Source organism: Apus apus, chromosome 2 (genome assembly GCF_020740795.1).
Source record: "Apus apus isolate bApuApu2 chromosome 2, bApuApu2.pri.cur, whole genome shotgun sequence".
Taxonomy (NCBI): Eukaryota; Metazoa; Chordata; class Aves; order Apodiformes; family Apodidae; genus Apus; species Apus apus.
Window position 1 is genome coordinate 52,743,297 of NC_067283.1, and position 20,727 is coordinate 52,764,023.

The 20,727-nt window shown below is 39.3% G+C and overlaps 1 protein-coding gene across 4 annotated transcripts in view; it reads left to right on the forward strand.

Moving 5' to 3' along the window:
• The window catches only part of POU6F2 (POU class 6 homeobox 2), a 313,722-nt gene that overhangs the window by 283,865 nt on the left and 9,130 nt on the right, over positions 1 to 20,727 (forward strand). For all 4 annotated transcript variants that reach the window (XM_051610118.1, XM_051610115.1, XM_051610116.1 and 1 more), the window contains 2 exons: positions 3,976 to 4,182; positions 16,239 to 16,407. In XM_051610118.1, the coding sequence (XP_051466078.1) occupies positions 3,976 to 4,182; positions 16,239 to 16,407 (376 nt within the window). The remainder of the gene's footprint in view (positions 1 to 3,975; positions 4,183 to 16,238; positions 16,408 to 20,727) is intronic.

Consider the following 20,727-nt stretch of genomic DNA (forward strand, 5'->3'; position numbering starts at 1 on the left):
GAACAGATGTTTTTATGTAATTTTTAGTAGAAACCTTTATGGAGCAAGGCCAGGGTCTAAAATCTGTGTAATGGTGCAATAAGTGATTAAGAACTTCCATGTATCAGTGCTAGGACATGACCCTGCCAATGGGGGTAACACACAGATAGTTGTTGGTATGCTGAGGATTTGGGATTTTTTTTCTCTCTATGGTCAGCTCCAGTCCTTGGATTTTTACCTTCACTTTAATGGTGTGCTTATTCTTACAGTGCATCTGAATATATAGTTTGCAGGACTACATAGGCAAAGACTGCTGAGCCCACAGATGGTATGTAGAGGCAGATAGCGAATTAACTTCAGACACGAGCCAAGCCTTACATCTTTATTTTATATGAATAACACTTAATCATGTAAGTTGTCTTGGTAATGGCAGATTCAGGTTGTAAGATCTGAGAGCCCCGATCTCAGATATTGTGAAATGCTAGGATGCTAAAAGAACACTAACAGAGTAATCAGAGGAGAATATTCAGGGGAAAATATTTCCATTGAAAGCAGAAACAAATAATTGATCCTTAAAATTGGATTAATATTGGGAAGCTTAAAAAACCAAACTAGCATATATAAAAACTGCTCTGTAGGAATCTCAAGATGCAATTGGTGCATTATTCCAGTATTTATTCATGCATTTCTTATAGTAAAGTAATTAGTAATTCTATTATTAGTCCATAACCAAAAATAAAAGGATCTTATTGAATACTTGCAGTGAAAATATGGCTTAGCTAAGGCTTCTGGCAACACTCCATCACTTGAACAGGGCCAGAATTAAAGTCTTGGTGTTTTAATTAGAGGTAGACCAAATTCTGTCTCTGTAACATAGCTGAGATCTGAATTTACATTCATAATCTCAGCAGTGTCTTACCTGCACTACATTTTGTGCCCATATCTGGAGCCTGTACCTCAGACTTACATCCGGGTGTAATACAGTTTAACCAACAGTGCTCTGCAGATTGCTCCCCTAAAGTGTTTGACTCCCTTAGAGGTTATGGATCATTGACAAGGAGGTCCCTTGAATTAACCCTTGGACTGTCAAAACTGTCCATTTATTGTTTTGCTTATGACACATATTTTGCAACTCCTTTTGAAAACCTAGTGCTTACTTTCATCTGTATGAGGTATAAAAGGAATTGTGAAAGTCACGTACATCATATAAGTAAACCTCAAAACTTTTAAAATTATGTTTTGCAGTATGAGGACTTCTAAGGATGTGTTTGCTTTCTCAAGAATGTGTTTGACAGGTGGGATTGTTTATGAATTTGAGTCCAAACACTGACAGAACAAGAAGCATCTTCTGCTATGTCTGAGAGAAGTTGTGGATGCCCCATGCCTGGAATTGTTCAAGATCGGGTTGGATGGGGTTTTAAGCAACCTGATCTGGTGAAAGGTATCTGAAATAGCAGCATTTGCTAGAAAGGAGCAATGCCTCCATGCTAGGGAAACCACTGGCAATTAAATAGCCTGTACCATGGCACAACAGTGACTCCAGCCTGTGCAATGGTCTTGTTTTAGTTCTTCAGAAATTTTAAATGTATCAAAACCATACATTTTCTTCCAAAAGTGCCAGCTTTTATGCTGCTTTAACAGGACAGATAAGCAAGGCCTAGGGTGAAATTTGCAGCAAAATTAGAGAAAGAGGGACTTGGCCCAGCATCAGGACAAACACACAAGGTTTGAGGAGGAGATCCAGTTTCTGTACTCCTCCCTAGTGAATATTTTGCTTATTTGTACAAAGCTGCGAAGTATGAATCAAGGAGCTGTTAGGATGTTTGGGAACGGGTGCTTGGAGAAGGGGGAACTTGAAAGGGAAAACGTGAATCTGGGTTTAGCCATATCAAAGATGAATGCCACAAGCAGTAGCCCTGTTGGTGAGCTACAGATAGGTGGACATCTTGTTTTTAATCAGACAAGATTTTACTTTATTTTGGTATAAAACAGAAAAAAAATACTGACATCTCAGCAAGTTTCACAAAGTGGGAAAACTGTTTTCCATTCAAATTTACCCTTGGCTCCTGGGATAACACCCTTGAGGGCATTTTGCCATTTCTCCTTCTGGAGCACCTCTCCCAGCTGTGTGTTTTCCCCGCTCCCTTACTAGCTGTGTGCATGTACAGCGCCATGTGCAGACTGGTGTGTGACACACATTAATACATATAGATAGCCTTCTGCTTCTGACCTTACAAACTGTCCACTTCAGCACTGTCATTCTTTAAAATGTCCAACTGCAGTCCAAGAAATGCATTTTAAATGTGAATGCAAACATTTCTATTACTGATAACACCAGCACAGCATTTTTTGCTTTGCTGGGATTAGGACCTTGATAGTTAAAGTTACATTGGAGTAATGACACTCCAAGGTCGCGTCCTTTACTGATGTGGCAAAGGAAGAAGAGGTCTTTGCTATGCTTCTGTTGATAGAATTAAGAGGGATTATTCCTTGTGTTTGGAAACATATGGTAAAAGTGAAAGATTATATTTGTGACATAAATATGTTAAGTTGCCGAAAACTGGGAAAAATTTACATGTTGCACTGAATGGAAGTTGTGCAGGCAGTTGTGCAGAATTTAATTCACATTCTGAAATCTGATGATGATGTAAATAAATGCTCCCCTCCTCAGTAACCAGCCATCTTCTCACATGAACTGTAAAGCAGCTGTAGTTCAGCTAGGGGCACCTAAAAGAAAAAAATAGGTACCATAGTGTGCAGAGAGAACCTGGCAGATAATTCCATCTGAGAAGGCTAACACTCCAAATCACAACCTTTGTCTGAATATGCTTTGTGCTTCACTTTCATGCTCTGTAAAATTGGGGTAATAATCTTATTGATCTGTCTACCTTTTAGGAATGCATTAAGGGGAACTTAAACTATATCCTTACAGTGTTTTGAACAGTTTTGATATATGCAGCTCTTACAGCTTAGTGGGTGGGCTTGCCAGTTTACCTGGTCCTCCCACAGGAGAGCTGTCCTGCTTTTCTTTCGGGCTTTCTGGTCTACCCATCTGACCTTCTAACTGGGCAAGTTTAGTAAACTGACGAGTACTTCATTTGTTGTTGTTTAAAAAAAAAAAAATTAAAGTTTGGTTTTATTCACAAGCTTCATCAAAAAGTTCGTTTTGGTTTCTCTAACACTTATAAAAAGAGTCTTCCAACAGAGTAACTTTCTTCGATCTAGCAACTTATTGACTGACAAGCTTTCTTACAGTATCTGTTTGCCAACTCCTCATATTAGTTCTACAGGCACATTCACATTTTAGGAAATCACTGTATTCTCAAATCTGATATGTCACAAGTGTCTCTTTCTGCAAGTACTTGCCCCAGAAATATTAGCTAAAATGTTGTATCTAACAACATTCCTCCAGTTGTGTTACACTACTTTGTTGTCATCCAAAAGCAGCTGCATTTTAATTAACATATCTTAATAAGCTGTGTCCTGAAAGGCACCAGTGTCTCTTGGTTCCTCCCTGAGATCATGTGGGAGTCAGGTGGACAACTAGAGTAGTAGGTAGGAGTAACTCAAGAAAAAATACAGAAGCACCTCACTTCGCAGTTAACAATATTGTAAAGATGAGTTGCAGAAAGCAGGACAAACAGGGCTTGTACTTGCATCTGTTTCACTCCGTGTTCAAATGAGAGGTGGGAATGAAGCACCATACAAGGGCCAGAGAGTGGCCCAGCATTTGTTTCATGCACTCTCAGCCACAGCAGATTTGTTGGTAACAACAGTGGACGGTGGCAAAATGTACAGGTGATATGTGGCACAACAAATAAGTTGGAAAGTCCCCCTCACCCCAGTAGAGGAACAGTTGTTTCCCACCCTCAGGTGTTCATATCCATCTCTGCTTGTTTCGCCTAAGTTTGCTTTAACATGCATAGAACAAGTAATGATGTGTGGCAAGTAAATGCAGCGTGTGTGTATTTTCCCTTTCTGTGTCGTTTTCTCCAGATTATTGGAACAATCCCACTGATGCCTAATCCAGTCCCCTCCAGCCAGGCGGCAGGTGGAGCTCAGGGACTTCAGGTGCAGCCGATAACTCCACAGTTATTGACCAATGCCCAGGGTCAGATCATCGCTACGGTCATCGGCAACCAGATACTCCCCGTGATCAATACCCAGGGAATCACGTTATCGCCACTCAAACCAGGCCAGCAGGTAAAGTGTCTGTAGCCTGAACTGTTATCCAAACAGACATGCAGAAATCTTCTACTCCTCATGGACTCTCTCATGGCCTTTCTCAGAATCCCCACTTCTTTATCCTTTTTGATGACAAAAGATTAATTGTATCATACTATCAATAGCACGTTAGTGCTTACTATGTATGTGGTTACAATACAATGTCATATTATAAAATCTGTTTATACTTTCAGAGATTATCCAGATGTTGGGTTTTTTTCCTTTCTTTTAAAGGTCAGTATGGGACCAACAGGGAAATTTTTTGCAGCAAAAGTGCAGTCGGAATATGAGACAGGAGAGAGGTCTATCTGGCCTATAAAGTCCTTTGTTAGTGGTCACACAGTAGACTGGTGGTTGAAAAGTTTTGGAATGTGCAGAGAAAATTAAGGAAAGTATTTAAAAACTTATTTATCATCTTCACTGGAAAATCAGATACAATGGGGCATATTTGCATGGACAGAAAGCGTTTTTAGGAAAATTATCATTCACTGTAAAGCACCAGGTAGTTCACAGAATGGGTGCAGCAACCTTGCTAAGGTCCAAAAAAGATTTCTGTAGTTCTTTTTATAGTACTCTAAAGTCAAATTTATTAGTTTTGGCTATGTCTGTAAAGCAAAGTTTTGTAGTGCCACCTTTTTTTCTCTGAAAGAGAGGAAATTGAGGATTGAAAAGACAAAAAGGTACTTCTAAAAATGTCACTCACTTAAATGTTCAGCTTAGCTTGTGCTTGTTTGCTAGTCCTGCCTACACTTCCAGTTGCAAGTAGCAGCCTTTTGTATTTTTCTGAGATTCCCAGGGCCCCCTGACTCCAAATTGATTAATTTTTAATTTTTTTTCCAAATTTAGAAGGGTAGAGCCAACGGATCTCTAAGGTGACATCTTTTTTTTTGAAAATGTTTCATATCCAAATTGTTACATTCTCTTTTTTGCCATCCTATCCTCTGTGGTATCTAGCAAAGGCATTTTCCAAAGCACTTGTAATTTATCTGGCTCTGTTTTCTTTAATGAAAGCAGACTTATACCACCGGCAAATGCTTTTGCAATTGTTGCATATATGTGGTTTTAAACAAAGCAGGATAGATGGGAAAGCAGGCTCTGTGTTCTCCAGCACCAGAAAGCCCAACAACGGAATAAAGAACTCAGCAGTTTACATTTTGTGTCTTGGGGTTGTTTGAGGTGGGATGTTTCTTTTAGGGTCAGTCCCATGAACAGAATAGACCTTTCCCTCCTTTATGGGGGAAGCTCTCAAAAAGCACTGCAGTCCTGAGATCCCATTTGAAACACGTGAAATTCAGAAGTCAAGAGGAGGATAGGGGTCCTGTATTATTCCCTGACACCCTCTCATCCATGGAACACCTTCTGAGTCCTGCAGCAAAGCAAGCTGTTCCAGACAGCATCTGTATCAGTGGACAGAGAGGGGACAGAGGTGTAACCTTTCTGGGCACAGCTGGTAGCACTGGGCTCACAAAAAGGGACAAACTGCAGCTGAAGGCTGCAGCTTGCTGAATGAGAGCAGGGTTTGAGGTAGAAAGTCACTGTTTAGCCATGTTGTGTTGTATTGTACTGGTTCACCCGACCTGCATGCTAATGTGTGACCACCAGCTGGAACAGACAGCAGAGTCAGTCAGCAGAGCTCTGGTTATGTCTGAGAGAAGATGTGTCCCATATTGTGCTGGTCTGCTCAGGAGTGCTGTGTGAGTAGAAAACATTATATTGCCAAGATCAGTTTCACAGGGTCCAGCCTGTGCCTTTCGTACAGAGTTTTGAGGTCCCAGGGGCTGCAGGAAGGGCCATCAAAAAACTCGGAGCCTCCTCACCTGCACTCATTGTAACCTGATCAAGAGAGTGTTTTTAATTGGAGGGTGGGTGGGGAGGGATGGGGAGGAAGGAGAAGTAATGCAAATACTATATGAAAAAATAGTACACATTATAATTTTCATAGGAACTGTAGAAAATTATTTCTATGTATTTGTGCTCCCTCTACTGGCTCTTTTCCTTTTACTGAAGGAAGTCAGATGAAATTTTGCTATTGATTTCTGTGGGAGCAGAAAAGAGGTATGAGAGCCAGATTCCTCATATGAATAATGCTGATGGAAAGTCAAAAGCAATTGAGCTAGTACTATACAAACCACTGTAACATTTGAAAAGTAAATAGAATTACAGAAGCTATAAGGAGAACCTGAATTTACCTTATTGCCCAGCTAAAGGCTTGGCCAAACTGTAGTGTTTGGCTAATATTAGTATATTTAGTCATAAGCTTAAAACCTTCTTTTCAGAAGAACTGAGTGCTCAAACTCAGAGGGCACATCAGGAATGCAAAATATATTTGAAAATAGTGTCACACTGCATTATGTGTCTTGTAACTTGATGAAAGAAGCTTCAGAAGGGAGAAAGAAAAGTGCAAGACAAGTTTGGGAAAAGTTTTCAGAATGTCACAGAGAAATAAATGAGGAAATAAATAAGGTAGCAAAATGTTCCAGTTGCAGATTATCTTACTTTAACTTAGAGCTTGTCACTTTCTTGGAAATTAAGTCCTACAGGAGAAAGAGAGGTGATTGCAATTAATGATAGTATGCTGCTTCTTGTTGGCTGAGTCACAATAATTGCACCTGTGTAGCCTGCTTCAGTTGCTAAGCAAGGGTGCTAGGGCTTACTTTTTGCCTGAAGCCTGCAGACTTAAATGCCTCGGATACTGTTTTTAGTCAGCTTTACTTGCATAGGCTATATCCGTTATTTACCCATCATATAACTTTTTCAAACTTGACAGACTAAAACCTCAATGTCTCCTCACGGAAATTAGTTCATAGATTCCTTAAATATAGTGTAAAGCAGTGCTTCTTTTTCTGTGTTATGAATAGGTGGCTGTTTAATGTACATAGGTGTTTCTACTGAAATCCTATTTCTCTAGTTTTATGAATAGATGTTTCTGGTTACGGTCTTTAAACTACCCACAGTACGGACCATTCCTCTTTAAATTACACCGAGTAGTTAAAGCTTCAGTATTCTCACTGTTTTTCCAAGATTTTGCTAAACTAAGCAGCAGCGTCTATGCAAACACTAAGAATTCTAGAAATTCTCATGGCTTTCTGAAGTGTGAAGATGTTTGCACTTCTTTTCTAGTCTGTGTTCTTTTTGTCTCTGTTCATAGACAAGTTTTTTGTTCCCTTTTGTAACTTTTTTTTTCAAGAACAGATGAGTTTGTTGTAACAACTTATTAGCATTGTTTGCTATCAGATTTGAAAACCTTGTTCTTTCACGTCAAAGTTGTTCTTTCGTATATTTAGCAACACATGTTAACACCAAAACAACTGACAAAAGAACTTAAACCATGGATTCACGTTGCTTAACTTAGTCATAGAGCAGTTAGGTGGAAACTAGTTAAGACAATTTCCTGTGGAGACGAAGAGACCTAGACAAGAAGACCTAGGTATGTCTGATGGACAATTCAAGCTGTCAAAATAGAATTTTTATATAGAATTAATCTCTAATAGGTATCTTAAGGTATCTCTTGTCTCCATTGACATGAGAGGGGGCTAAGGTAGTTATTTTAGGATAGATGATTCATTCTTTGATGAGTGAAATTAAGTAAGAATAATCCAGCTGCCAGTGATCACTGGACTTCAAAACACGCACTTGTTTATGAATTCCTTAAACAGCTTTCCTAATAACTGGTGTTTTCATAACTATTTACTTGCCCTCACAAAAGCGACTTCTATACATTTTATTGTTCTCCAGTGTACCTCATCAAGTGGGTTCCCTTCTAGCCATTGTCTGGCTCTTTGCTTCTACACGCTACATTCATTAAATCAGGCCTGTAGTCCCAGTTGTCCTCAGTTTTGTTTTATCTATGCTGCCTGCCAGAACTTTTCATATTTCATTGTGCCTTATAGCACTACTAGCTTTGGGCATCTGCCAACTCTAACCCAATAAAATGAGTTACTAGGCAGCATTTTCGTACATAGTCAGTTCCCCATCTTCGTTGTCGTTGGTTATCATGCTCCAGATTAACTGCTGAAAAGGCATAGACAGCTCTCAGATGGGTCTGTGGTCATTCTTGTACATCTGCTTTCCAAATTTCATGTCAGACTTTTTCTCTCTGCAGTCTCAACCTACCACATACAACCTACCATCTCATGATCTCGAATCCATGCAATCCCTTGTTATCATCTCCCATTAAAATCTAGTCAGCCCTCAATCAATTTTACTCTATAGTGCTCTTACTGCTTTGATGCTGTTTTGTTTTATGAGAAATGTACTCTTCTTTCTCTGGGTTTTAATCTAGTCATAAACTGTATTGTCTCAATCCAACATTGTTTTGCTTTTGCTTTTTATATGACTTTCCATGATGAGGGTGACAATTTTTCTTACTACTTTCTGTTTTCCTTTACCATCAGCATGACATAATTCCATTTCATCCATGGATAAAATTACTAGGTTTTTGAAAGTCAAAATTACCAGACCATTTACTAGTAGAAAGGACTACAAAAGATTTTCCTTGCCACAGCATGAGCACTTGACTTGTAACTTCCATCTCTTCCTGATCAGTTTTCTCTGTGGCATCTGCCACAAAGATGGATAGGAATAGGATACCTCAAAACGGAAAACTCTATATAACTGCAGCACACCACTGGAAACAGCAAGATGCCACCACACTACCTGTGTCATTCTAAGGAACTGAGGCATAGAGGGAGTGCTGTTCACTGTTCCTGTTACCTTTGACTTACGCACTTACCTGCACACCTAAGGCTGCTACTGTAATATTGACATTATATCATTCCTGGTGATGGTCAGAATGATGACTGATGCACCTGATTTGCATATAAAATTCTATCTTCTACAGAAGCCAAGATGTGTCCTCAACCTCATTTAGTGAGCCAGGAAACTTTCAATTACAGCCTATGCTTTGAACGTAGTTCTGAGCTCATGGAAAGGCTTTGAAAGAATTTCAGCAGATTCTGTCAATGTCCTTCCCCCAGTTATGTCCACAGCACACCAGCACTTCTTTGCTATTGTCTTCATCTTGGGCTGAGTATGTGCACAGCCTGTGTGAACCCAAAGAGCTTCTTAATGCTGGTTTCCAATGTACCTATTCTGTTAGTCTAAGTAGTGTGTGTAGAGGCTCTTAATACTATATACTATATACTATATACTATATATATAGTATATACTATACTATATATACTATATACTTTATACTATATTATATATAGTATATATAGTATATATAATATATATACTATATATACTATATAGTATATAGTATATTACATTCTACTATATTGGGAGAGAAGATACTTATTAAGCATTCACACGTCAAATTCACCTGAATTTGAGTAACCTGTCATGATGGAGTACAGTATTTGGGCCACAGAGGAAACATTCTGACAGAGCTGACTGTGAAAGAAATTTGGCATGAAGCGTGTGGATACGTGTAATGACTTGTTTCCATTTGCTAGAAGATTTAAGAAGATGTTCTCAGAGCATATTCCCGGTCACGGAGTATTAATAGATTTGAAGACAGACTTCCTTTGTCATGGTGCTCTCAAATCATGCAGTGGCCACAGCACACCACCACTCTTTCTCAAAAACAAACGTGTGGCACATTTTAGGAAACATAAATGGAGCAGAGAATTCTGTTCACAGGAAAAATGGAATCATGAAACACTTGAACTACTACTTCTGCAAGGCATTATTGCGGCATTTCAAAGTGTTTGGGCATGTCTTTTTATATCAAGGCATTTATTTTTCAGCACCTTCCATGGACTTTTAGTCTTTACTAGAGCTAATGCCCGTATTTCCCAGGAAGAACTAGCTGACATCAGAAAAAATTGAAAATCTTTATTTGTATCATAAAGGCAATTGTTTAAAATGTATTTCTAGCTCTTTGTGCCACTCCTCTTAGTTTCATCTCTTCTGCTTTTTTTGTTGTAGTTGTCTTTTTCACCTCTGTCTTCTCTAATTTGCTGTGTTTTCTCATCTCTCAGATTTCCTTCTCACTGAATCATAGAAAATAGGACTGGAAAGGACCTGAAGGCATCATACAGTCCATCCTCTCCCCCTAGGCAGAATCAGCTGTCCCTGTATCATTCTTGACAGATGTTTGTCTAACCTGTTCTTAAAAACCTTCAGTGATGGAGGTTCCCTGACATCCCTAGGCAACTCAGGCTGCTCTCCTTAGCGTTAGATAGGTCTTCCTGATGCCTGACCCTAGCTTCCCTTACTGCAATTTAAACCCATTACTTTCTTCTCCCTTCCATTAGGGCCATATTTTGCCCTTGCTGTTTGTCCAGACTCTGTAAAACCAATAGCAGTTCTGTTATGATACAGGGCAATATATCTCAAAAGTTTGTTCTTTGTTTCCTCTTAGTTTCTTTCTCTTTCCTTAGCCTATGCAAAATAACTTGTTACTCTACCACTACCATGTAACTTTCTGGATGCAGGGAACAACATCCCTGATCTCACAAGGAGACCTTAATACAAGTCTGCAGTCGGATGTCCCAGGTGAAGGAATATCCTACATATGTAATTTAAGAACAAATTTTAGTCTTTAGAAACATTGAATCATAGAATGGTTTGAGTTGGAAGCAACCTAAAAGATCAACTAGTTCCAACCCCCCTGCATGGCCAGGGACACCTCCCACTAGACCAGGTTGCTCCAAGGCCCATCCAGCCTGGCCTTGAACACCTGCAGGGATGGGGCATCCACAGCCTTCTGGGGCCAGCTGTTCCAATGCCTCACCAACTTCATAGTGACAAATTTCTTCCTAATACCTAACCTAAATCTACTCTCTTCCAGTTTAAAACCATTACCCCTTTTCCTCTGACTACAAGTCCCTCCCCGACTTTCTTGTTGGCCCACTTCAGGTACTAGAAGGCCCCTATGAGGTCTCCCTGGAGCCTTCTCTTCTCTAGGCTGAACAGACCCAACTCTCTCAGCCTGTCTTTGTAGGTAAGGTGCTCCAGCCCTCAGATCATCTTTGTGGCCCTCCTCTGGACTCACTTCAAGAGTACCATGTCCTTCCTGTGCTGAGGACTCCAGAACTGAGCACAGTACTTCAGGTGGATCTCAGGAGAGTGGAGTAGAAGGGGAGAATGTCCTCCCTCGAGCCACTGGCCACCCATCTTTTTATAATGCTTATCAAGTTCTTTGAAGCCTTTCAAAAGGCTCTGCTGCAGCTGCACAGATGTCTTCTGCTAAAATCTAGCATCACATGCAGATATGGATACAATTAAGTACAGCATATTTTATTAGTAAAAAAAAAATAAAAACTGGAGTGTTTATTTTCTCTTTTTGGTTCTCCGTATTGGCATAGGAACCATAGATTTGCATATCCAGCACTAAGATCTTCTCCCTTTAAAGCAGTTACTCTGTTTACTCAGTTTATGCCACTTCCTTACATTTGTGCATCTTCTGCTTTGAAAGTGAATCTAGCTTTTGACTTCTGGAATCAAGTAGCACATGATTCTCACTTGGGTTTATAGACAGCCTGGAAACTTAAAGAGATGTTGCTAAAACCTTTGCAAGTTCATACTTCATGAAACATCTAATAGGAGTGATGGGTATGTATTATGTACTATGTAACACTTAAGTAAAATTAGTTCTTATTGAAATGATGTGCAAACAAGGGCATTTTAAAGTTCTGAAAGACTGAAGTAGTGCTTCAATACATCTTGTCTGCAGCAAAATAAGTGTTCATGATCTGTTTAATTTCATAAATCTAGGCTATATTTGATGCCATGGCATCATCATCAATCAATACTACCTTCACTGTTGACAGCAGCATGTAAAACTGATGTAAAAGAAATAAGAATCAGGCCCTTTGCATTTTTCAGCTATTCTTATAAAGTATTCTGCTGCACTTTATGCTTCTCGTATTCCTCTAGCTGTAGTATGCATACATCTATTCCTGCCAGATACTGATCAGTGTTGCACACAGTCATCATTCTCAGCATGTCTACCATACCCACCTACACAGAATGGCACTTACAGCAACTGCTTCTGTAATTTCTGTGCCTCCTTCTGTCTGTGGTTGGAAAATGCACAACAGTCATAAATAAAATTCATATCATAGGTACGTGTCCAAAATTGGGAAAAGTCAGCTTTTGCAAGTTCAAATTGATTCTGTCATCTAGAATCTAGTTCCTAATCTAATCATTGCCTCTCCTTAAGGCTATTTCTGGAGTGGAAATTACAGTGGATGAAAAGACAGAGAGTATTTTAATGCAATTTCATGACATAGATAACTATCATTGTTCTTTAAGCAGGACATTTACAGCCCAACTGTCATGTTTGTAAAACAGAGGCCATGCTGGAAATTATGTAGGAAGTTAAAGTGGTAAATCCTCCCTCAGTCCCTGGTCAAGTCTTAAGGTGACTCTTCAGCCCCTCCAATCCCATTGCTCCCTTTTCCCTCACAAGCAGTGAGTTAGAAACTGACGATCTGTAAATATCCTTTATACATTTCTGTTACACCTAAGGTCACTGTGCATCCAGATTTCACTAGCCATATCCCTTTTTGCCCAGCTACATTTTGAGAATGTCTTACTTTTTCCAAAGATTTCTGAATGTCTGACAAGAAAACTGCCAGGCTTCTGGGTATCCCAGTTGTTTAAAAAATACATTTACAAATGCATTGTGCAATGCATGTGCAGAGAATCAACCATTTCCTAGACTTAACTGTTCAGGGACTATATGTCCATGACTATATGTAGCATGACTGAAAACTGTTGGATTTGCCATCTGCATTTCATATCATCCCTGAGAAATACTGATGGGAGACAGCAAACAATCATAAAAAATGAAGGCTGGGAAGTCAAGGTTCAAGAGATTATCTGTTCCACTCTGCTGTTCTTAAGCAGAGTGGCTATTCCAGTATTTGTCTAATTTGCTCCTAAGCACTCTCACAGGAACCCCACAGGTTCCCCCAGCAATTTATGTGGGGACACACTGCCACGTTACACAGCTTTTCCCAACATCTAATTTGAATAAGCCATGTTATTGCACCTCATTCCTCTATAAAGTTTGAGACAGACTCATTCTCTCCTCTTCTCATTAGCTCTGCCTGTATTTGAGGCAGGCATCATATCCCTGTTACTCTTCCCTTCTTTATATTAAACATGACCAGTTTGTTCCAGATGTCTTCATAAGCCTCAGATAACTCCCAGGCCTTCAGCCACTCTAATCATGCTCCTCCAGTTAGTCCAGATTTTTTTCTGAAGTGTGGCATGTAGCTGTGAACATGGTGCCCACCTCCCATCCCCTCTCCCCCCAGCATTCGTCTTTCCAGTCCTTACTATGAAAGAAGATTCTTCACATGCACTGCAGTCATCACTGCCATTCACACAGCTTGGTAAGGGAGTTGCTTTTCCTTCACTTTTGCAACACCCCAGCATTACTGGTGGCATGTTCAAACTGACAGGATCATTTTGAATCTTAATCCTGTTTTTCAACCTATAAAAAGTCCCTCATCACATGTAATTGGCACATAAATTCAGTAAGCGTATTCTCTTCTCCATCATCCTGGTCATTAAGAAAATACTAAATTGTGCAGAATGAGGACAGACTTCTATGGAACACCTTATATGCACACTTCTGTTTCCACAGATAGATATCCATCCTCTTTGGTTTGTTTTCCAACTGCTTTTGCATTCATTCTGCAGCAATTTCATCTAAACTATGTTTCCCTGGGTTATAAACAATGTCACACGAGGGAGTGTTGAGAGACCTGTAAAGTCAAGCCACCTACTGCTTTTTCCATGTCCACAAGGCCAATTACCCTGTCTTTGAGGGAGATCAGATTGGTTTGACACAGTTTGTTCCTAACAATCCATGTTGTCTGTTGCTACCTTGTTTTCTTGCAGGTGCTTACAAATTGTTTTATTATTTTCTTCAGTATTTTTCCACAGGTTGATGTTTAGTTGACTAGACTATAATTTTACAGGTCATTCTTTTTAAAAATAGCTACTACATTTGCTTCTCCATCCTCACAGATAAGCACTAACATCTTTAAGACTGTTCCAGACATTGGGAAAGCATCTAACTCAGTTAAACACAGTACTTTTCTTCCCTCACCTAGGCTGAAATCTTTAGTTTTGCCACAGATTCCCTTGAACAACAGACATAGAGCCCAAATGCCTGCCTGTTTCTGAAAGATGCAGTCTGGAGTGATGCAGGCGTAATGGATGGGCATTCCATTTCTGCTGCATTCAGAGGAGGCCAGCCCTCCTAGTGGGCTGCTTCACCAGGAGAAGGTGTTATAAAAGTAGACGTTGTGAGTTGGGAGCTATCTATAGATAAAATCCAGCCGTTAGGGACATATTTTTAAGATGCCCAGTGCTTGCACAAGTCTGAAATCTGGAAGCCTTTCAGTCAGCTTCTCGACTAATATCTCTTTGATACAGTGTCAGTTTTCTTTTCTAAAATTTGCTCGATCCAAAAAAACTCCTTGAGATCATTATTTTTTGTTTGTTTATTAATCCCTAGGGAAGCCAGAATAGGTTAAAACTGCTCAGATAAATATTTTTCATTATTGTTAAAGGGTAAGTTTTTTCTTCATTGGGTGTCATATCGTTCTATGTGGGAGGCAGAAAAAGGAGTTGTAATTTTTTTCCATTCTTAAACAGACTCGTAACAGGCATAATGTCATTAAAATTGTTCATATGTATTCCACAGAAAAGTGTCATCTTGAATGTGAGCAGGTACCTTTATCTGCTATGCCATACAATTTGTTGTCTACTTAGCATCAGTAATTTCTGTGTGTTCTGGGAGCATATTATATGTCATTTGAGTATTACTAATGAATTCAGCTCCTTTTCTGAAGTAATTTGTTCACTTAAATATCAAAGAGAAAAGCTTATACTCCTTAGAAATCAAGAAGTAGGTTTAAATTACTGACTCCTAGCAAGGCCAAATAGGCCTCTATCTTTCTCCCATTCTGAGAATGCAGATAACAGCTATTATTTAAAAGTGAAGCCTTTCTAGTACATTTTTGCAATCTTTTTTTGGTCAATATCACACAATCAACATAAAATAAAGGTATCATAAGTATCAGTCACTTGAGTTTATCAGGACTATATTGCTGTATTTTTCGGCTCTGAAAGGACTGTACTGGAGTACTAGAAGCCAATGCAAAACTGTAAGATACTTTATTCTGTAGAGAATGCTCTTGGAAATTGTTGGGAGTTTTATGTAAAAATCAGTACCAGAGAACGTTTCCAGTTTTCAGTCCCAAGTGAAAGATTATTACACGCAGAAGAGATTAATACTTCTTTCCTTTCCCCTAGTGAAAAACCAAAAACTACACTATTGTAAAATTTGTAAAAAAAATAATAATTGTGAAGCCACAATAATGAATCACAGTGTATCAATTGCATCTACCATAACTTACTAGACTTTTTAACTGTTTAGGTGTCTTGCTTGACACAGTCCTGATGTGAAGGGGGCTCAGAAGTTCAACTGTGTGGTTTGGGCAAGGATGATTTATTGACTGAGAAGTGAAGCTTCAATATTTTTTGTTTATTTGCTAGATATAATTTTATTAGGCAAGTTATCATTTTCTGTAGGAAAGGGATTTCCCCCCCCGCTAGTTTATCTCCTCTTCCCCATTCCTGGTCTTCTTGGCCCTGGTCCTGTAGTATGAAAGGACCTCTCTGAAACAATGCTGATTTTTAGGACAGTCCATGTAGGGAATAAAAGTCTGACTTCATCAGTCAGAAAACAGGTAAGGACATGTATTTATGAAATCAGAATGCTGCTGGCAATGTCATAGGTCTCTTATCACCCATGGCAAACAAGGATTTAGCTTCTAATTAGATTAAGCATCTGATTAAACTGAGAAAAAAATGGAAAAAAAAAGTCTGAATTCAAAGGAGCTCAGATTGCTCCTGCTGTAACACTGTCATCTAAACTAAGTCCGTGGTATTTAATGCTCCCTATGGGATTTGTTCCCCAGAAGTAGATGGGTGAGATGGTGCATTGAAAGTTTCTTATTACTGCTTCATTTTCTAAATACCTATTTTTACATTTTAACATATAGCTCCATCAGCCCTCCCAGACGCAAGTGGGACAAGCAGCCTCACAACCCAATCTCCTGCATTTGGCTCACAGTCAAGCATCTATGTCTCAAAGCCCAGTGCGTCAGGCTTCCTCTTCTTCCTCCTCATCCTCCTCCTCTTCAGCTTTGAGTGTTGGCCAGTTAGTCAGCAGTAAGTATTGCTCCCTGGCGCTCCTTAATTCTTCCCTCTGTTTGTCCTCCTCACTGCTGAGTTTCCTGATCTGCTTTCCCTCCTAGTTTTTTTCCATATAGTAGATTGTATATTGCTAAGTAGAGTGACTCTTATCAGTAAGAACTGCTCAAGCGTTGCCATAGATGGGGCTTAAGGTGAACATGCCTTAAGAAATTGTAATCAATGCTAAAAATGGTCACAAAAATGGTAGCAACTATTAATTGACTTACAAGGGAAATTCTTGTAAATAAAACATAGTTATGTTCCTTAGAAATGAGAAGGGTTTTAATCAGTTGATATAACTAATTATATTGGTCAAAATTTGGTGAGCAGACAGATCCTCCTGCTTCTGGTTAGGCTGCATGTTCATTACAGTTTGTTGGCTTAGTTAGGGTAGCAAACCGTTTTACAAACCCTAGCACTGCACAAATCTAGAGCAAGAGACCTTTCTTGCCAGGAAAAGCTTGCACAGTTCAAACAAGAAAGAACTGTAATGTGGGAGAGGAGAGGCAAGCACACTGCAGTGAAATAACTGACTTTCAATGTTAGGATTGTAACAGCTGATCAGCCCTTTCTTCCAGATCACACAGTTCAGGATCTTTGCTTTTTTATCAGTGTTAACTTTAGTCTTTACGTAGCAAAAAAACAACAGGTTAAAAGTGGACATAAGAAGCACTAACAGTTTTTCCACCACTGCAAAAATCCAAGTGTATTGAATGACCTTGTTCAAAGATACTCCATGTACATATTTCAAGTAAACAAACACTATAGTTCACATCATATTGTTAATGTAAAATATATGACTGATACAATCTTATAAAGGGCTTGGAGAAAATTTCATGCAAGGGAAGATGTGAGAAAGTCTTGGTTAGATTATTTCAGAGATTATTTACATGGGGAAATTACTAGCAGAGCTATAGTGGTAAAATTATGCTAGTATAACTCCCAGTGTGAATACTTTTATTCTGGAATAAAAATATCTGCATTGGTAGCTGTAAGTACATAAAATATATAGATACATATATAATTATAGTGGTATAGATATACCACTATTGCTCTGTCAGTAAATTTTCTCATGCAGACAAGCTTGTAGGAAGAAGACAAATAAGAGGCTTCACAGTAAAAATACATAAAGTTACCCCTTGTCTGTGTGGGGAAATTGACTAAAATAGCTAGTGCAGGATAAGTTACTTTTCAATGACTAGTCCAGAATAGACTCCCTTGTGGACATTCTTATTAAAAAATACTCTAGAAATAAATATTGAGGGGTACTCTACCCCACAATAGTTCTTCCAGTAAGTTTCCCCATGTGGATAAATGTACTATAAAATAAAATAAATGTGGAAGAAGCCATTTTAAGTTTACAGGATAAATCCATCAAAAGTTAGGAGATGCTAGAAAAATAGATGCTGGTCCAACTGTATGCAATTCTTAGGACATGTATTTTATGATAATGATATACATTGTGATTAAAATCATGCAGTCATGATTATTTCCTCATCCTTCTTTCAGCTCATGCCCAGTTCTAAGGATGCATCAAAATTCCTAGTGCAACAGGTGGGCTGTTGTCCCAGGGCTCATTCCCTACTTGATTCATTAAACTTTTCCCCACTCTGCATTATGTGTGAGGTGGGGAGCTGTAAAAAGGTGAAGGATGGTCTTGCTTCAGGCGGTAGAGGGCTGAGGAGTTGAAGCTTTCTATTTGCCACATAATTCTAGTGCAATGGCAGACAAGTCACTTAAAACAGAATTTTCACAAGTGCTCGCTCAATATCCAGTTGAGACTGGACTTTAATTTACAGAAGAACCTGGTACTCACAGTTACAATTTAAGTGCACTTTCACAGTAGAACTATATAAAGAATCATTTAAAGACACAGTCTAAAAAATCATTTCCTACTTGACCTAGACTGTACTTGACCTAGACTGGGTACCCAAAAATGCTTTTTCCCTTAATATCTGTCTACATCTGTGAATGAGAAGTGGAAGACCCTCATCTTGTAGAAACACAAGAAAATAAATTATGGTTTAAAAAAACCAGGAGAGCTCAAGAGGAAATTAATAACTATGTCTGTGGTGAAGAGCTTTAATAGAGGTCTGGGGCCACACAGTGAACAAGTGAAAAGGCAATACATCAATCAGTTCCTCCATAAGGAAGCACAGTTCATCCTGTGCAATGGATGATGCAGGGGTCTGGGGAAAAAGAGCTGGTAATCCAGGGCTCAGAGACTGTGCTACACTGTGTTGGGAGCTACTATAGTTCCATCATTTTATAGCTTCTGTGCATTTATTTGTGCAACTCTAAGGATGCTCTTTTAGTTTCGTTTTTTGCTTGGATACATTTCAAGGTGGTTACTAAAGCAGAATAGTAATATAAGTCATATGGTGAGATAATGCTTATATTCATACCTGGAAATATAAGAACTTCTATCAGTTAAATGGATGGAGAAACTGATAGTTTGTGTTATCATCTTGTTGGTCCTGCCTTAAAAGGAGTAAGACACATGTTGTGCTTAAGGTTTGGCTGAGAGCAGAGGAGTATGAGGCACAGGAATATCAACTTGGGAAATAGGGGGAGATACACTAATGCACATAGACTTTCTGCTTGTTCCTCTCAAAGTTGACTTCTTCCACCACTTGTGGTGGAACTTGTCCTGTTCCAGTCCCATTACTTCCTCAAGCTGCTCTCCACACAATCTGCCTCCCTTTGCCTCTGTGCTTCTGTTCCTCTTGCCTTCTCCTGTCAGTCCTTTCTCTGCCATCCATCATTCCTCAACTTCTCTTTCCATTTCAGTTCCCCTCCAACACTCAGTCAGTCTCTGTCCTCAGACCATGTATCTCTCCCTTCTACCAGCCATTTTGTTAGGCAATTTCTGTCCTCTTATACCTTGCTTTATCACTAGTGCTCCCTCTTTTTCCGTTTTCTTTCCTCTACCACAGTGATTACTACTCTCTGTGTAGTCAGATGCTCTCTCCCTCCACTCCAAACTCAAATCCTTAGTAATCTTCAGGGGTTTTTTCCTTCCATCATTTCTTTTTCTTCAGACTCAAGGTTAATTTTTGTCCTCCCTGCATCCAAATCGTGCATACATCACTCCCACCCTCCCTAGAAGCCAGCAAAGGAGCGTGGAAAACAATCACCAAGAGCAGAGGAGAGTCAGTCTCTCTGTCTTTACTGTCCTGGCCCAAAACCGGCCAGAGCCACAACCATAGGAGAGGGTGAGTTCTCCTCCTTAACTTCAGCCCTAGACTCGGCCATCCTCAGTACAAAGAAAATCTCAAAGATAACTCCACACAGAGGTCTAGCAAACCTCTACTGAGTAGGTATGACCTTTGGAGGCTGACCTGCTTGGGCTTTTTGGAGCCAGATTGTTACTTGGGATTGGAAGAAGTCAGTTACTGACATAACCACTATCTCCCTGACACCTATCAAGGCCATGCTTCAAGTTGTAGGGAAATTGAAACTTCTTAAAGAAAATAGGTTATTACCATTTAAATGTCTTTTATTTCTGGCAGAACAGCATTGTTTTATTAGCATCATTCTCAGAAGCAGTTGACCTGGAATTTATCTTACAATGGCAAATGTCAGGCAAGTTTATCCATAGTCAGTACCCCACCCGTGTTAATGGATGGCACAGAGAAGTTGAAGTGTTTCTCCCTTGCTCAAAACAGAAGAAAGTTCAATTCAATGAATTCATGCAATCAGACTGAGGAAGCATTGTGCCTGGGAATGAATTCACTGGGACTCAGATCTTTAAAGCATTCCAAAGGGAGAGGCTATTGATAGGGGTTTCCTGCAAAATAGCATTATGATAATTACATATCAATAAAAAGCTTTGTAACAGTTTGAAATTCATGTTTCTGGTTTCATCCAGTCTCTAGCCATTCAAGACCAATGGATTGAGTAGTGTGAGGGGTAAACCAACTAATTTATGCCATTTGCATAGCATTATCATACAAACAGAAGTAAAACAGTCATCTCCATGATCCTTGATGGCAGTCCTGCATATTATTGAGCTCATGTAGCCACCTACGAACAGGAGCTAACTCTGCATGTGCAAGGCTGCTTGAGCTGGCACATAAGTGATAGTGTTCCAGGGCACAATAGAGCTACTTGCTTGTTTCTAGTAATGTGGGAAGAACCGACAAGAAAGATAAAAATTTGGTCAGTTCAATAGGAAAAGAACAAACCACCTGTGTAATGAAACATGAAAATTCAGACAAGATCCTTTACAGCTTTTTGTTGTCATTGATAATGCCATCTTTTAGACAAACAGTCTTAATTGATCTTCACAAATTT